The 16,603-nt window shown below is 42.8% G+C and overlaps 1 protein-coding gene across 3 annotated transcripts in view; it reads right to left on the reverse strand.

The window, feature by feature from the left end:
- NEK10 (NIMA related kinase 10) overlaps positions 1–16,603 on the reverse strand; it is a 284,563-nt gene that overhangs the window by 182,957 nt on the left and 85,003 nt on the right. For all 3 annotated transcript variants that reach the window (XM_025271976.3, XM_025271973.3, XM_025271975.3), the window contains 6 exons: positions 16,114–16,200; positions 10,903–11,127; positions 7,962–8,101; positions 7,023–7,084; positions 5,052–5,129; positions 3,170–3,234 (listed from right to left, as the gene is read on the reverse strand). In XM_025271976.3, the coding sequence (XP_025127761.2) occupies positions 3,170–3,234; positions 5,052–5,129; positions 7,023–7,084; positions 7,962–8,101; positions 10,903–11,127; positions 16,114–16,200 (657 nt within the window). The remainder of the gene's footprint in view (positions 1–3,169; positions 3,235–5,051; positions 5,130–7,022; positions 7,085–7,961; positions 8,102–10,902; positions 11,128–16,113; positions 16,201–16,603) is intronic.

The raw sequence follows: 16,603 nt of genomic DNA on the forward strand, positions 1-16,603 counted from the left end.
CTACGACCTAAATCAAATCCCTTACAATTATACAGTGGAAGTGAGAAATAGATTCAAGGGATTAGATCTGACAGACAGAGTGCCTGAAAAACTATGGATGGAGGTTCATGACATTGTACAGGAGGCAGGGATCAAGACCATCCCCAAGAAAAAGAAATACAAAAAGGCAAAATGGTTGACTGAGGAGGTCTTACAAATAGCTGAGAAAATAAGATAAGCTAAAGGCAAAGGAGAAAAGGAAAGATATAAGCATCTGAATGCAGAGTTCCAAAGAATAGCAAGGAGAGATAAGAAAGCCTTCCTCAGTGATCAATGCAAAGAAATAGAGGAAAACAATAGAATAAGGAAGACTAGAGATCTCTTCAAAAAAATCAGAGATACCAAGGGAACATTTCATGAAAAGATGGGCACAATAAAGGACAGAAATGGTATGGACCTAACAGAAGCATAAAATATTAAGAAGAGGTGGCAAAAATACACAGAAGAACTAGACAAAAAATATCCTCATGACCCTGATAACCATTATGGTGTGATCACTCACCCAGAGTCACACACCCTGGAATGTGATGTCAAGTGGGCCTTAGGAAGCATGACTACGAACAAAGCTAGTGGAGGTGATGGAATTCCAGGTGAGCTATTTCAAATCCTAAAAGATGATGCTGTGAAAGTGCTGCATTCAATATGTCAGCAAATCTGGAAAACTCAGCAGTGGCCACAGGACTGGAAAAGGTCAGCTTTCATTCTAATCCCAAAGAAAGAAAATGCCAAAGAATGTTCAAACTACTGCACAATTGCACTCATCTCACATGCTAGTAAAGTAATGCTCAAAATTCTCCAAGCCAGGCTTCAACAGTACGTGAACCACAAACTTTCAGATGTTCAAGCTGGTTTTAGAAAAGGCAGAGGAACCAGAGATCAGATTGCCAACATCCGTTGGATCATCAAAAAAGCAAGAGAGTTTCCAGAAAAACATCTAGTTCTGCTTTATTGACTACGCCAAAGCTTTTGACTGTGTGGATAACAACAAGCTGTGGAAAATTCTTAAAGAGATAGCAATACCAGACCAGACCATCTTACCCACTTCCTGAGAAATCTGTGTGCAGGTCAAGAAGCGACAGTTAGAACTGGACATGGAACAACAGACTGGGTCCAAATTGCTAAAGGGGTATGTCAAGGCTGTATATTGTCACCCTGCTTATTTAACTTTTATGCAGAGGACATCATGCAAATGCCAGCTGAATGAAACACAAGCTGCAATCAAGACTGCAAGGAGAAATATCAATAACCTCAGATATGCACATGACACCACCCTTATGGCAGAAAGTGAAGAAGAACTAAAGAGCCTCTTGATGAAAGTGAAAGAGGAGAAAGAAAAAGTTGGCCTAAAACAACATTCAGAAAACTAAGATTATGACATCCAGTCCTATCACTTCATGGCAAATAGATGGGGAAACAATGGAAACAGTGTCAGACTTTGTTTTGGGGGCTCTAAAATCACTGCAGATGGTGACTGCAGCCATGAAATAAAAAAACACTTTCTCCTTGGAAGAAAAGCTATGACCAACCTAGACAGCATATTTAAAAGCAGGGACATTACTTTGCCAACAAGGTCCATCTAGTCAAAGCTATGAAATACATACATTCCCGGTAGTCATATATGGATGTGAGCTTTGGATTATAAGGAAAGCTGAGCACCAAAGAATTGATGCTTTTGAACTGTGGTGTTGAAGAAGACTCTTGAGAGTCCCTTGGACTGCAAGGAGATCAAACCAGTCCATCCTAAAGGAAATTAGTCCTGAATATTCATTGGAAGGACTGATGTTGAAGCTGAAACTCTAATACTGTGGCCACATGATGTGAAGAGCTGAGTCACTGGAAAATACCCTGATGCTGGGAAAGACTGAAGGCAGGAGGAGAAGGGTGAAGACTGAAGGCAGGAGGAGAAGGGGATGACAGAGGATAAGATGCTTGGATGGCATCACTGTCTCAATGGACATGAGTCTGAGCAAGCTCTGGGAATTGATGATGGACAGGGAAGCCTGGCATGCTGCAGTCCATGGGGTCACAAAGAGTTGGATACAACTGAGCAACTAAACTGAAATTGACACAATGGACGTGAGTTTGTACAAATTCCAGGAGATAGTAGAGGACTGGGAAGCCTGGCATGCTGCAGTTCATGGGGTCACCTAGAGTCAGACATGACTTACTGACTGAATAACAGCAATGAATAACTAATATTTCCTTTTTCCCCTAAATGTGTCATGTAGAAATAAAGTAAAAACACAAAATGTCCCACTCTGAACAAAAGATGTTCAATTAACTCAGGGTTTTATTTCCGTTCTGGTTTATAAGAACCTGGGCCTTTGATTTGGCGACCTGCCGCCTCTCTGGTGCACAGGCCACACCTGCGGGTAACCACTGCCTGCTTCCTGAGGTGGTGGCTTTTCCGTCATGCTCGCCACACAGCCTTGTGATCCAGGGACATCCAGCTTCCCACCCTACAAATGAATTCCTATCCTATGAAGAGCATCCAGATAAGTATTTTCTCCTCTATTGATTAAAAGGCAGTGATTAGGACTTCCCTGGGGGTCCAGTGCTCGGGAGCCCATCTACCAACGCGGCGCACTCGGCTTCGATCCCTGGTCAGGAAGGATCCGACACACTGCGGGGCACGAAGCCCATGGCCCCACTCCTGAACCCGCGCTCTAGAGCCTGTGCTCTGCAACGAGAGAGCAGACCCTGCTCCCCGCAACTAGAGAAAGCCTGTGCGCAGCAGCAAAGACCCAGCACAGCCAAAATGTTTTAAAAAAGGAAATGTCTAAATCAACTTTGGACATTTCTGAAGGGGCAAAAACAAGCACATGTTTTTATTTCATCACTTTAAAGGTTAATGTCTTAAAAAAGAGAGAAAAACTAAACACTGAAGCAGTCACAGGTAATGAAAAGAGGTGTGCTGATTTGATTCGTGTGCTTCCTCGTCACTCTGCAAACCTTCCGTGTTAAGATATCATTTAGGGCTGATTTGCTTTATCTGTGGATTTTAAGAAATCTGAGGACACATGGTTTGCATTTTGACTTTTTCTTTTCTTACTATTTGCATATAAAGCAGGCCTGTGAAAACAGTTGAATCTAAAGATCACAGGTCACCCGAATTTCTCTAAACTCATACCTTTTAAACAGTGGTCTGTTTCTTTCCATACTGAAGAGAAACCTCAAGGCTCTGAATGCGTAACACTGGAAAATAGAAGGATATGTGATTCTCAAATGGTAGCTCAAGAGAGTAAAACATTTTCAGGATAGAATGATCACGAAGCGGACACTAACGCGGCTCTACAGTGAGCATGGCTGGTGCCTGTGGGAGCCACAGCTCATAACTGAAAACAGGTGACAGAAACACCAGAGTTCTTGTGTTTAAAAAGCATTTGCCCTGCGGAAGGCTAGCGGTCTGGGCCTTGTTTGATTCAGTGCCTGTTGTTAGTTCCTTTCTAGAACGTACAAAAGGAGCACAGAGACAAGAAATAAAATTCCTGTGCCGAGAAAACCAAATGTCACAAGATTTCCAGGAGCTCGAGGTTTATTTTGTTTCTAGCCTGCTACGTATGCCTCAATATTTATATAGTTTTCGTGAGAAAATAAACCCTAGAAATGATGACATATGAAAATATCCACAGGCACAGTGGACTCCAACGTGACAAATTGGTTTCTTGAGTAAAGTCTAAGGCAGTCCCCAGATGGAACCATCTACAGTCACTCCCGAGAACACTCAGAAGAAGCCTGTGAGAGTTCACCAGAGAAAAATAAACACTGGAAATTCTGCAGTGCTGAGAAAAGACAGCAAGAGAGCCCCGGGCCTGCAGCTATACCTGCACCTGAGGCCACCACAAGGGTGACTAGCGTCTGCTGAATTCAAGTCTGGAATCATCTCATTAAATCAGTGATCTAAGTATAGAAAGGTCACAAACAAAACGGCCTGGAAAAGTCAGGCAGATAACAAGACAACACAAAGGAGCCTGGTGAGAAAGCAAGTGGCTATGAGAAGTGGGGAACCTGTGTGTGTCTTGGGAGAATTTCTGTAAAAATTCCTTAAAACCCTCTGATGACCTAACAGGCTGCACGTCCAGTAGAGGGTGGACTTGTCCTGTTCTGGCACAAGGTCGGGCCTCTGTGCTCCCTGAGAGACAGTCATCCCCACACCTGTGTGTTCTCAGTGGCAGCTCTGTCTGCCAGCCCACAGACACCACCACAAATTCTCTGAGGGTCTGACGATCATTCTGGGTGAGAGCCCCGAAGTCAGCTTGAAGGCAAATGTCACATTTTACTTCCTTTTCTAATGACTTGAAAAAAGGGATGAACTTCAACAGCTGCAAAGGCTTCCTCTGACTCTGATTTTATTATTCCAATGTCTCGGGGAACACTTGCCCTCTGGTGTCCATATAAGATCCTGCAGAATGAGACCCCTTCTTAACCACCAGGCCCCCTCTCCCAAGGCACTCCCCCTCCTCCTCCACCCCCACACACCTGCCCTAAGCAAAGCACTCTCTAAGCTGCCAGGCTTTCGTGCTGTGTCCATGCTCTTCTCTGTGTATGCTCATCTGCTCTGGAGTAGGAGCCATGCGTGTCCACTCCACCCCTTCACTCACCCAACCAGCACCTTCTCATCTATTGAGATCCATTTTACAAGTCTGCCTTTGTAAAGGAGAAAGGCTAGCGACTGTGCTCCATGCTTAAATACAGCACATAATTTCCCACCCCACCCCCTGCCTTTTTTTGCTGATATACAAGCAATATTTTTAAAACACAGAACTTATGGATAAGCAAAAAAATATCTAAATAAAATCACCTATCTCCCTATGGAGAAATTACTATTAAATCTTTTACACTGTTTTGACAGCATTTCTTTCCATTCCAGCCTCTCTCACCAGGTATTTTTCTCATGGTTAGTACAAGGGACCAGTGCTAACCTACAAGTTCTAAAAATCATACCTCATTTTATCAAAATTTCCCCAGATTCCAGTAACTTGATATTAAAGAATAATAGATATGTTTCTTACCTGTAATAGATTAGTTTTTGCTGCATTCTTTTGTTTGTTTGGTAAAATTAATTTTGCTATTGTATATATACCATTTTCCTGGAAGAATAAAGATGCCATGTTATCAGTGAGCAAGAAGAAAAGAACAACTTTAAAACATTAAAGAAGAACTGTTAGTATAATTTTGGAACCATGAGTAAATATTATAGGACAATATTAAAGATGTTAAGGTAATGTGTTTAAACATCAAAGGGTATAACCACATCTTAAAATTTCAACTGTCATTAAAGATGATAACAAAGTACATCAATTAAAAGTGATTTAAATACTTTAAAAACAAAGAGTAGGAACCAAAATGTGAGCAGAGTTAAGGGATCCAAATATCTCTCTATATTTTGCATTTTAAATATAAAATTATAAAATACAATTATAATATATAAATTTATAATATATAAAATATTTCTCCCTTTATTGTTTTGTTAATTAAACAATGCATGGAGATAAATGAGTATAGAAAAGAGAAAATTAAGAGAAAATATATTTTTAAAAATGAATGCTATTTGTATAAACAATTAACCTCTTTCTAGACTTATTCTAATACAAATATACACATGGAGAAATGAACAAAATGTATTACCTTACTGGTACTTTTGTATTATCTATTAAATACATAATTTACTAAATTCTCTACGTGGACATTTATAACTGTGCAGAGTTTTACTGCCTTACTGCATTCAGTCTTTTATAAAATAATTTATTTTTAGCTGGAGGATAACTGCTTTACAATACTGTTGTAAATATTGTATTTTTGGTTTCTGCCACACATCAACATGAATCAGCCATAGGTATACACATGTCCCCTCTCTCTTGAAGCTCCCTCCCCGCTCCCACCCCATGCCACCCCTCCAGGTTGTCACAGAGGCTGTCTGCACTCCCTGCATGATACAGCAAATTCCCACTGGCTACCTATTTTACATATGGTAATGTATGTTTCCATGGCACTCTTTCAGTTTGTCCCTCCCTCTCCTTCCCCCACTGGGTCCACAAGTCTGTTCTCTGTGTCTGCATCTCCATTGCTGCCCTGCAGATAAGTTTATCAGTACCATCTTTCTATATTCCATATATATGTGTTAATATACGATATTTGTTTTTCTCTTTCTGACTTACTAGCTATTATGTGAATTAGTCTTACGGTTTCCTTGTTTTATACGTGACAAAGTCAAAGCTTAGGCGGAATACTTTTCCAGAGGCCAAGCCAGCAAGTTAACAGTAATGGGACTGAGCTTCCCCCTGCCTCACCAGCCGCCCTGACCTGCTGAACTCCTCAGGGACTCTCATCACTGCTGACCTGATCCTAACTAACATTATGAATTTATATATTTTTAAGTTGATGTATTGACCCCCCCAAAAAAAAGTTTCCTCTGTAAAATCCAACAAACAGGAAGTAAGTTTTATAACAGAAACACATTAAAGGGTTGTATACAAATGTGTGTATTTATACACACACACACACACACATACATATGACTCTATATGTAGTAAGCTGGTTACTGAATGATGCTTTGTGTGTTTTGTGAAATTAGTCCCCCAGCAATAAATATTTTTGTTTGCTGTGTTTCATCCATATGACCCTGCCATCCCACTGGGCATATACCCTAAATAACTTGATGTCCTCTTGGCTCATGGCATCCTGTGTGCCCCAGATTAAAGCAGTTCAGGATAGCTGTTTTAAAAAGGATAAAGAGAATGAAATAAACTGCATATAATATAAGAAATGCACACCATCAGTCAACTACATGGCAGGTCTCTGAAAGCTAAGTGAGTTAACAGGGGAAGGACAAGAATATAAAATGGAATCCTACATGTTAGGTAAGATATTACAGTATTTTAAGACCACGTTGCTGGGACCACAGAGGCCATGATCTGGGACCCCAGGGCCGCCCGCAGTGGGCTCCCTGCACGGCAGCGTGGTCCCGGCGCCCGCCCTCTCACCTGCACCACCAGGTGGGCGTTGCTGTCGTCCAGCACCAGCTCCGTGAGGGCCGCACAGCAGGCTGCAATGAAAACCACCAAACACCAAGTCTTTCATGCCCATGGCTGCACGTGCACGGTTACACCAGCACTCTCACTCCCTGCCTCAGAGAACTTCACTGGCAGGGTCATTCCTCAAAAAACACTAATTTTCTGGGCCTTCCCTGGTGGACCAGTGACCAAGACTCCACATTCCCATTGCAGAGGGCCCGGGTTTAAGCCCTGGCCAGGGAGCTACATCCTACATGATGCAACTAAAAACCCCGCATGCCGCAATGAAGATCAAAGATCCCTTGTGCTACAGCAAAGACCTCGTGCACCCACATAAAGAAATAATTTTTTAAAAGAGTTGGTTTTAAAACAAACACTGATTTCCCCTCTGGCACATCTCTGGGGAAAGGCAGCCAAGCTGTGCTGGCCGGTGCCTGTCTTCTCCGTGTAACCCAAGTGTGCGCCCACCCCAGGCCGCCTGTGCGCTGGGGGAGGTGGGCAGGCACCGTCCGCCCTGAGCCCAGCACAGGCCCTCATGGAGCAGGTGCACAGTGCCTGTCCGCGATGGTGGACAAATAGTGCGCGCTTTAAATACTCTATACAAAGTAACCTTTACAGTCTGAGCAGGAACTGTTTCGGAGGGCTGATACACTAGGGCACGGAACTTGTAAGGAGAAGGGGCCAGGAGTCCAACTCCTGATTGTGCACCTGTCCAGAACACAAAGTCTGGGGTGTCGTTAACCTGCAGTTCCAACACTGGTACCAAGAAGTTTCAAGCATCCACGTGAATTTAACTTCACAGTTTTTATAGTTATAAATTGGGCCTAATTAATATTATCCTTATAATCTTAGAATAATATAAAGTCAAACAGTATCAAATAATAAAACATAATAATGTGATATAAATACCTGCTTGAAGAGAGAAAGTATTTTCTTGTATTTCCCGAGGGCTTAAATCTTCTGACAAACGAAGCTGCTGGATTCGGCCAGCCGCATTGGCACTAGACAGGCTTCCAATGGAGGAACGATCAGAAACAAAATTTCTGTCTCTGAAAAAGAAAAGTCAATGCACAGGCCGATTTACCAATGGCAGTTCACGGTCAGTGCTTTCTGGTTTCCATCTGAGAAGTCTTGCCTCTCCCAGATCATAAAGTTTTCTCCTATGTTATCTTTATTGTTTGACCTTCCAAACTTACCAGACATGATTTTTGTGTACGGTGTGATGTAGGAGTCATCTCTCTCTGTTTCATTCAGCTGCCTCTGTTTTGAACTCTTTTCCTCTGCCATTTACTTGAATACATCTTGGTCTTCATCATTCTGGGTTTTGTCATTTTCCATTAAATGTCAGTCTTCTTTTATCTTAGGGAAGTTCTCTTCTATTAGATCACTGAGGCTTTGCAAAATTTCCCTTGGTTTTATTCTTTACCTTAGGGATGTTAATTACCCACATGTTCCGCGGCCATATGCTTCATTTTCCAGCTGCTCTCGCTCCCTCGTCCCCTTCCCTTGTGTCGTGTGTAATGGTATCAGGCACGCCCTTCCTTTCACTGACTCCACGTTCTTCCTTGTCCTGGGTTTGTGCATTAAGTTCTCATCTCTCCCAGCTCCACAGTCATCCTGCTCTCCTTTGTACTGTTCTATCACCTCACGTTCAATTTCATTTCATAAACTTCACGGTCTGTTCAGTCTTTAACCAAACAAAGCATTGGATTTTCTATTTACTTGGTGTAACATCTTCCACAGCAGATTATTTATCTGTCTTTATTTGCTTTGTTGCCTTTTGTTTTGCGTGATGGCCCAGAGTTGTTGTTTGTTTGTTTTTTCGTATTTATTTGTCATGACAGCAGCTCTACCTAGATTTGTATATGCCCAAATGTAACGTGGATGGGGCCCCGGCCTCCCTCCTGAGTCGCCCAGGCCCTCTGTCCTTCCTTTGGGGAGCACAGGGAAGACAGTGGAGCCAGGTCTAGGGATAGTCACCATCAGTGATCTTCAATTATGATAAAACTTGAATGTCAGGGCTCACTCTGCCTGATCAAGAGCATGGAACCTTTTAGTTACTGCCTCTGAGTTTGGGACTGCAGGTGAATGGGCATGACTGGATCTCACAATGCAGCCTGTTCATACTCCAGCCAGCAGACAACCTGGCAGCCTCGTACCAGCTCCAGGCAGCCAAGCTCTGAAAGGATACTGTTTACCCAGCTGGGGTCATAATTCTCCCAGAGCACTGAGTAATGTTTAACACAGAAGAAGTGTTGACATATAGCATCTTTCCACGGAAGAGATGTCTAACATTGTACCACAGAAGTGGACTGGGAAAATTACTTTTTTTAGATGTAAAAGAACCCTTTTCTATCAAGAATAGTTATGGCTTGAACAAAATAGGAAAATAGTGCCTTATATTAAACTCAGTTCTGTGCAGGCACTGTCCTTGAAATATTGCTTAACTATTATATAATTTAATTTTATCATCAAGAAAATAGCTCCTCTCCAAGAGGGCTCCCCACAGCCACTGTAATAACTCTCATGGAACAAAACGTATCACCACCGCCACCATCGTCATCCTACAAACTCAAGTGGGGAAAATCATCTGCAACCGGACTTACTCTGACTATTAGGGTAACCCATCATGCCACATTACTAATGAAAGACTTATAATTTAAACTTTAAAGTATTTGAGATTTTTGTGTGATATTCATGAAAACAAGAAGGTTGTCAACAGTCTACACATCTTTTCCTTGGTTTTGGTAAGGACAGAGATTGTTGAGAAAGCTACTGCTCGGATCTCTAGCCCATTCTTACACTTTGGAGAGCTCCCTCAGAGTGGCAGCGATGACACCCGGCTCCCCAACAGCACGTTACAGGTGCAGTAAGCAGTCCCAACGACGCTGATGTGACAGCATGTTATATTAAAATCGATGCTACTCTTATTAGAAGGAGCTTTATTTACATACTACAGATAAGTGTGATCTTTTCCTAGGCAGATATAAAATCCTTTTCACCTTTAATTCAGCATCTAGAGGGGTGAATTACGCTTTATAATAATTTTACGTAATAGAACCCTCCCACTAATGGTACCAATAGATGTTGTTATTCAATACTTCAATGTACGTAATACACATAATATCTACTATCTGTTGTTACTGTTATAATTTTTGCAACATATTTCAAGAGCATTTCAGTTTGCAACTCTTTTAACAAACCATTCCTTCCCCAGATTCATGGCCCTGAACATCACTGAATTCTGTTTTTAAAAGAGAGACAGCAAGATGTTCACATAGCTCAGAGCACTGCCGTGGAGATTAGAGAGACAAGAGGAGCAACTGGACCAGGGCCAGTAACATGCAACCATTTGATGGACAGTATTTTCTCTGCTTCAGCTAAGGATTATACACCTGCTCCTGCCATGCAGGCTTTGCCTTCTCTCTATAGATGAGTGACATATATGCACACACAGACATTTCAGTAAAACAGTAGTAACTAGTGTACTTGTTGGGATTACAATATGCATATACTGATTCAAGAAGGGTGGCCAGACAAATGTTTTCTTTGGGTTTCTATTCAGCCCACATTTGCAGAGTGAAGGCCTCCTTTACCCCTGGCACTAGCCTGGAGGCTGGTGATGCAAAGATAAACATGTCAGGGCTCCCCCTCACCAAGAAGCTAAAAAGACAAATGCTCCCAACATTGACGAAGAGCCTATTTACTACAAGTAAAAATGACTGCAGAAGAGATATGACCAAAGACCAGAGGGGAGCTAGCCGACCATGTGCCCACCCTGCCTTCAAGCGGCTGAGACCCCAGCCTTCATCAACCGGGGTGAAACAGGTGAAAGGCCTCCCTGACTCACCCTCGCAAAATATGAAGAAGTTGCTTGATGCCGCCCCAGATGCGGATTTCCACGCTGGTCTCTGGGTCCTCGCAAATCTGCACCAGAATCCAGACGACACTCCATAGCAGCTTCAGGTGGTCTGAGTGCAGCAGGCTGAGCAGGACAGGGACCCCCTCGTAGAGCTTCACCTGCTCTCTCACCTGGCGCTCGGCACAGAGCAGGCGCAGCAGCTCGGCTGTCAGCCTGCGATGGGGGTGGGGGTGGGGGAGGGGGTGCGCGCAGCTCAGTGGGACCGGCCTGGCTTGGTTCACACTGAGCTGCTCACTTGCACAGACCATGGCGCTAGCGCGCTCTACATCCTGGTCTGCACACGTTTCTGTAAAGGCTGGACCACAGCTAAGTGTTTGTAGCTCTGGAGGCCCTACAGTCTCTGTCACAACTACCCAGTCACACTGACACAGAAAAAGCAGCCACAGGCAACACACAAAAACCAACAGGCACAGCTGTGTGCCAATAAACCTTTATTTACAAAAACAGGCAGGGGGCCAAATTTCTCCTGCAGAAATTTACCCCTTTGTAACCACTTTTTAAGTCACATCTTCATGATATCCCCATTGGTCTGGCTAAAAACCTACTAACCAGCAAATAGGCATCAAGTACATACAATGGGGACCGCACTATGCTCAAGACCAAAGAAATATAAAAGCTCTTAGTCTTCAGAAACTTATCATGTGATTATAAAAATGAGACATTAGGGACTTCCCTCATGGTCCAGTGGTTAAGAATCCACCCTCCATTGCAGAGGGCATGGGTTCAATCCTTAGTCAGGAAACTAAGGCCCACATGCTCAGGGCACCTAAGCCTGCATGCCACAACTAAGACCTAACGTGGCCAAATAAATAAATCTTTTTTTAAAAAATGAGACATTAATACATGATGGCAAAAAACACTATGATCCAGGGAAATTAAATGCAAAGTGTTCAGTGAACATCTGGAGAATAAAAGATAATGATGGATAAGACATAAGGTTCAACTAAGCTCTGAAATATTATGATGACAGACATTTCAGAGAACCATCCTATCCTCCAGGCTCACACTCCGAACACTCTCCCGGGATGGTGTCATTTATTCTTATGGCCTCAGACCCTCTCTCTGCCCTACATGGAGAATTCATGCAAACATCACTCCCAGCCTCTGGAGTTTCCAGCGAGCCACTTAGGTCCTCCACAGGCACTCACCCAACTGTCTCTAGGCTCAAAGTCCTTATCCTCCTCCACAGATCAGCCCTTCCTCTCATGTTCCTGATCTGGACCCAGGACACCACAGCCTTTTCAATTTCCAAGCCAAAGATTGGGAATCCTCCAAGACACTTCCTCTTCAACCTGTCCCTGCAGTGGGGAACCTTCAGTGCCCCGGTTTCCGAGGCAAGCACTGGGGCTAATTCTTCTGTGAGTCTGGCAGTAGCCATCCCCACTGTCCCTCCATCCTAGAGATGCTCAACTACGCTCACGATACAAGTGCCTCAGCCACCCACCTCTCCAACATTCCCATTCTTATCTGGACTCACAATTCTTTGTGTGTGTGCTAAGTCCCTTCAGTTGTGTCCAATGTTTTGCAACCTTATGGATTGTAGCCCAGCAGGCTTTTCTGTCCATGGGATTCTCCATGAATACTGAGGGCAAGAATACGGAGTGGGTTGCCATGCCTTCCTCCAGGGGATCTTCCTAACCCAGGGATGGAACCCGCGTCTCTTACGCCCCCTGCATTGGCAGATGGGTTCTTTACCACTAGTGCCACCTGGGAAGCCCCCACAATTCCTCGACCCGAGCTAATTTCCACAGCTCCTCCCCCTCCCAAACTTTCATGCTCTGACATTCAGAACATATGTGCTTTGGTAGACTGCGTTCTTCACCTTCTCAAACTTACTACACCACACCTTCCCTCCTCGTTCTAAGTGAATCTCATTGTGTGGCTGAATCCCACACCCCACACACTAAAATCAGAAGAACTGTTCCCACGAAATCCATCCGATCATGCTTAAAATCTGTGAGTCTCCATGATGTTCATGATAAAAGCCACACTATTTAGCACAAACAGCCCATCAATAACCTAGTTAAAGGTGTCTTATCTGTAAAATATGGGAAAAAAGTTACGGTTCAGATTAAACAAGTCAACACAGAGAAGTGCTTAGAGCAGGGCCTGGCCTGTAAAGGGCTGGCCAAAGTGAACTCTATTTCTAACTCATCGCCATCTGCTGAACTAGTTTTCTGCACCCCTCCCGCACCCTGCTGCGGCTGCACCCACCCACACACGCTCATCTCTTCACATCACTGCACGCCTCCAGGGGGAGAATATTCTGTTCACTTGTCCCTTTTACTGCCCGGACAATTGCCCCTTCTTTTAGGAAACTTGGAATGACCTCTTGCTCCAATTGGAGGTGCCCTGCCCCCAGGGTATCTGTCCTGTGCCTCACCAACCACATCAACTACAACACTGGGGTGGAACTGATGGCTCGTGTGTCTGACCCTCCCCTACACTGTGCAACCCTGTCTCACTCACTTTTGGTTTTTCAATACCTATGCAGGGTCTATTAGGTAAATGGCAGACAACCCAATCTATACCAACCACTGCAGTTGGTAAAAGAGGGTTAAATTGGCTTAGAAGAAGATTTCAAGGGATTTACTATGAGTTAAATGTCAGTGCTTTATTGCCTGGGATTTCTATTAACTATTTTGCTTCCTTAGAATATTATGATTTTTTTGACTCAGTATCAAATGATACTCAACTAAGTATCAAATGACACAGGTTGCAACTTGTTAACCTAACAGATATCTGGATAGAGTAAGTTTTTAGGGCAAAATGTAGTTCAAGTGAGAATGATTCATTTTACTTTAGATTCTGTTTTGGTCACGAAATAAGTCAGTAGCTATCTTAGTGTATTTTACTTGCTTTAAGCAAAATGGCTGTCTGAGGAGGCCTTACAAATACCTGTGAAAAGACAGGAAACGAAAAGCAAAGGAGAAAAGGAAAGATATACCCATTTGAATGCAGAGTTCTAAAGAATAGCAAGGAGAGAAAAGAAAGCCTTCCTCAGTGATCAATGCAAAGAAATAGAGGAAAACAATAGAATGGGAAAGACTAGAGATCTCTTCAAGAAAGTTAGAGATACCAAGGGAACATTTCATGCAAAGATGGGCTCAATAAAGGACAGAAATGGCAGGGACCTAACAGAAGCAGAAGATATTAAGCAGAGGTGGCAAGAATACACAGAAGACCTGTACAAAAAAAGAGCTTTACGACCCAGATCATCACGATGGTGTGATCACTCACCTAGAGCCAGACATCCTGGAATGTGAAGTCAAGTGGGCCTTAGGAAGCATCACTACAAACAAAGCTAGTAGAGGTGATGGAATTCCAGTTGAGCTATTTCAAATCCTGAAAGGTGAGGCTGTGAAAGTGCTGCACTCAATATGCCAGCAAATATGGAAAACTCAGCAGTGGCCACAGGACTGAAAAAGGTCAGTTTTCATTCCAATCCCAAAGAAAGGCAATGCCAAAGAATGCTCAAACTACCGCACAATTGCACTCATCTTACATGCTAGTAAAGTAATGCTCAAAATTCTCCAAGCCAGGCTTCAGCAATACATGAACTGTGAACTTCCAGATGTTCAAGCTGGTTTTAGAAAAGGCAAAGGAAACAGTAAATTGCCAACATCCAATGGATCATTGAAAAAGCAAGAGAGTTCCACAAAAACATCTATTTCTGCTTTATTGACTATGCTAAAGCCTTTGACTGTGTGGATCACAATAAACTGTGGAAAATTCTGAAAGAGATGGACATACCAGACCACCTGACCTGCCTCTTGAGAAACCCATATGCAGGTCAGGAAGCTACAGTTAGAACTGGACATGGAACAACAGGCTGGGTCCAAATAGGAAAAGGAGTACGTCAAGGCTGCATATTGTCACCCTGCTTATTTAACTTATATGCAGAGTACATCATGAGAAATGCTGGGCTGGATGAAGCAGGAGCTGGAATCAAGATTGCTGGGAGAAATATCAATAACCTCAGATATGCAGATGACACCACCCTTATGGCAGAAAGTGGAGAACTAAAGAGCCTCTTGATGAAAGTGAAAGAGGAGAGTGAAAAAGTTGGGTTAAAGCTCAACATTCAGAAAACTAAGATCATGGCATCCGGTCCCATCACTTCATGGCAGATAGATGGGGAAACAGTGGAAACAGTGTCAGACTTTATTTTTCTGGGCTCCAAAATCACTGCAGATGGCAATTGCAGCCATGAAATTAAAAGACGCTTACTCCTTGGAAGGAAAGTTATGACCAACCTAGACAGCATATTCAAAAGCAGAGACATTACTTTGTCAACAAAGGTCTGTCTAGTCAGGGCTATGGTTTTTCCAGTGGTCATGTATGGATGTGAGAGTTGGACTATGAAGAAAGCTGAGCACTGAAGAATTGATGCTTTTGAACTGTGGTGTTGGAGAAGACTCTTGAGAGTCCCTTGGACTGCAAGGAGATCCAACCAGTCCATCCTAAAGGAGATCAGTCCTGGGTGTTCTTTGGAAGGACTGATGTTGAGGTGCTGAGGCTGAAACTCCAATAATTTGGCCACCTGATGCAAAGAGCTGACTCATTGGAAACTACCCTCATGCTGGGAAAGATTGAGGTCAGGAGGAGAAGGGGAAGACAGAGGATGAGATGGTTGGATGGTATCATCGACTCAATGAACATGGGTTTGGGTGGACTCCGGGAGTTGGTGATGGACAAGGAGGCCTAGCATGCTGCAGTTCATGGGGTCGCAAAGAGTCGGACAGGACTGAGAGACTGAACTGAACTGAAAGCAAAATTGATTTTAGGAATCTAATCATTTATTCAATACACAATCTGAAATTACTAAAAGTAGAGCCACCTTAGAGTTTCTTTCCTTAAGGAGATAGGATGTAAATAAATGTAGTAAACAAAAGTATTAAAGATGCAATCATGTATTTATATATTTCTAATATATGACCAGTTCTAGAAGTGAGACAGGACTAGAGATAAACTGATATACCTCTTTACTATTTGTTACTTTATATATATTAAATAGAAAATAAATGCAAAGCTGACTCGTGATATTCAGTTAGCAATGTAACATGGCATAATTAGAATAATAACCATCATTTTCATCAAATATAAGACACTGCCATTTTCCCGTATTAGCAATCCTACCTTTTGGAAAGCAAGTCATATTCATGTAAAATCATCAGCAGATTTTCTACAATGTTGAGCTCACTTATCTTCTCCCTACACTCTGGACTACAAATTGAAAAGTATTAGTAACTATGAGAAATGTCTTTTATTGATACTGCATCCACATATTTAATATCTTTGTCCTCATATTATCCCAGGAGGAGAAGCAAAATGCAATATGGCTCTATAGAGCGGGGCTACATTAAATGCCAACATTCAGTAAGTATTACATGTCATAAACTTAAATTTGTTCAATAACAGTATGATGATTAACACAGTTCCCACTGGAGAGGGGAATTCATAGGGTGTTCACTAAAAAGCAGTGAGGAGCATTACTCACAATATCCAAGAAACACAAACAAGCTACAGGTCCTTTGACAGATGAAATAGAGAAATGTAATAGTTGAATATTTATACATAGTTACAAGTGAATATAATTGGGTGCATGACTGAATATTATTCAGCCATA

Source organism: Bubalus bubalis, chromosome 21 (genome assembly GCF_019923935.1).
Source record: "Bubalus bubalis isolate 160015118507 breed Murrah chromosome 21, NDDB_SH_1, whole genome shotgun sequence".
Taxonomy (NCBI): domain Eukaryota; kingdom Metazoa; phylum Chordata; class Mammalia; order Artiodactyla; family Bovidae; genus Bubalus; species Bubalus bubalis.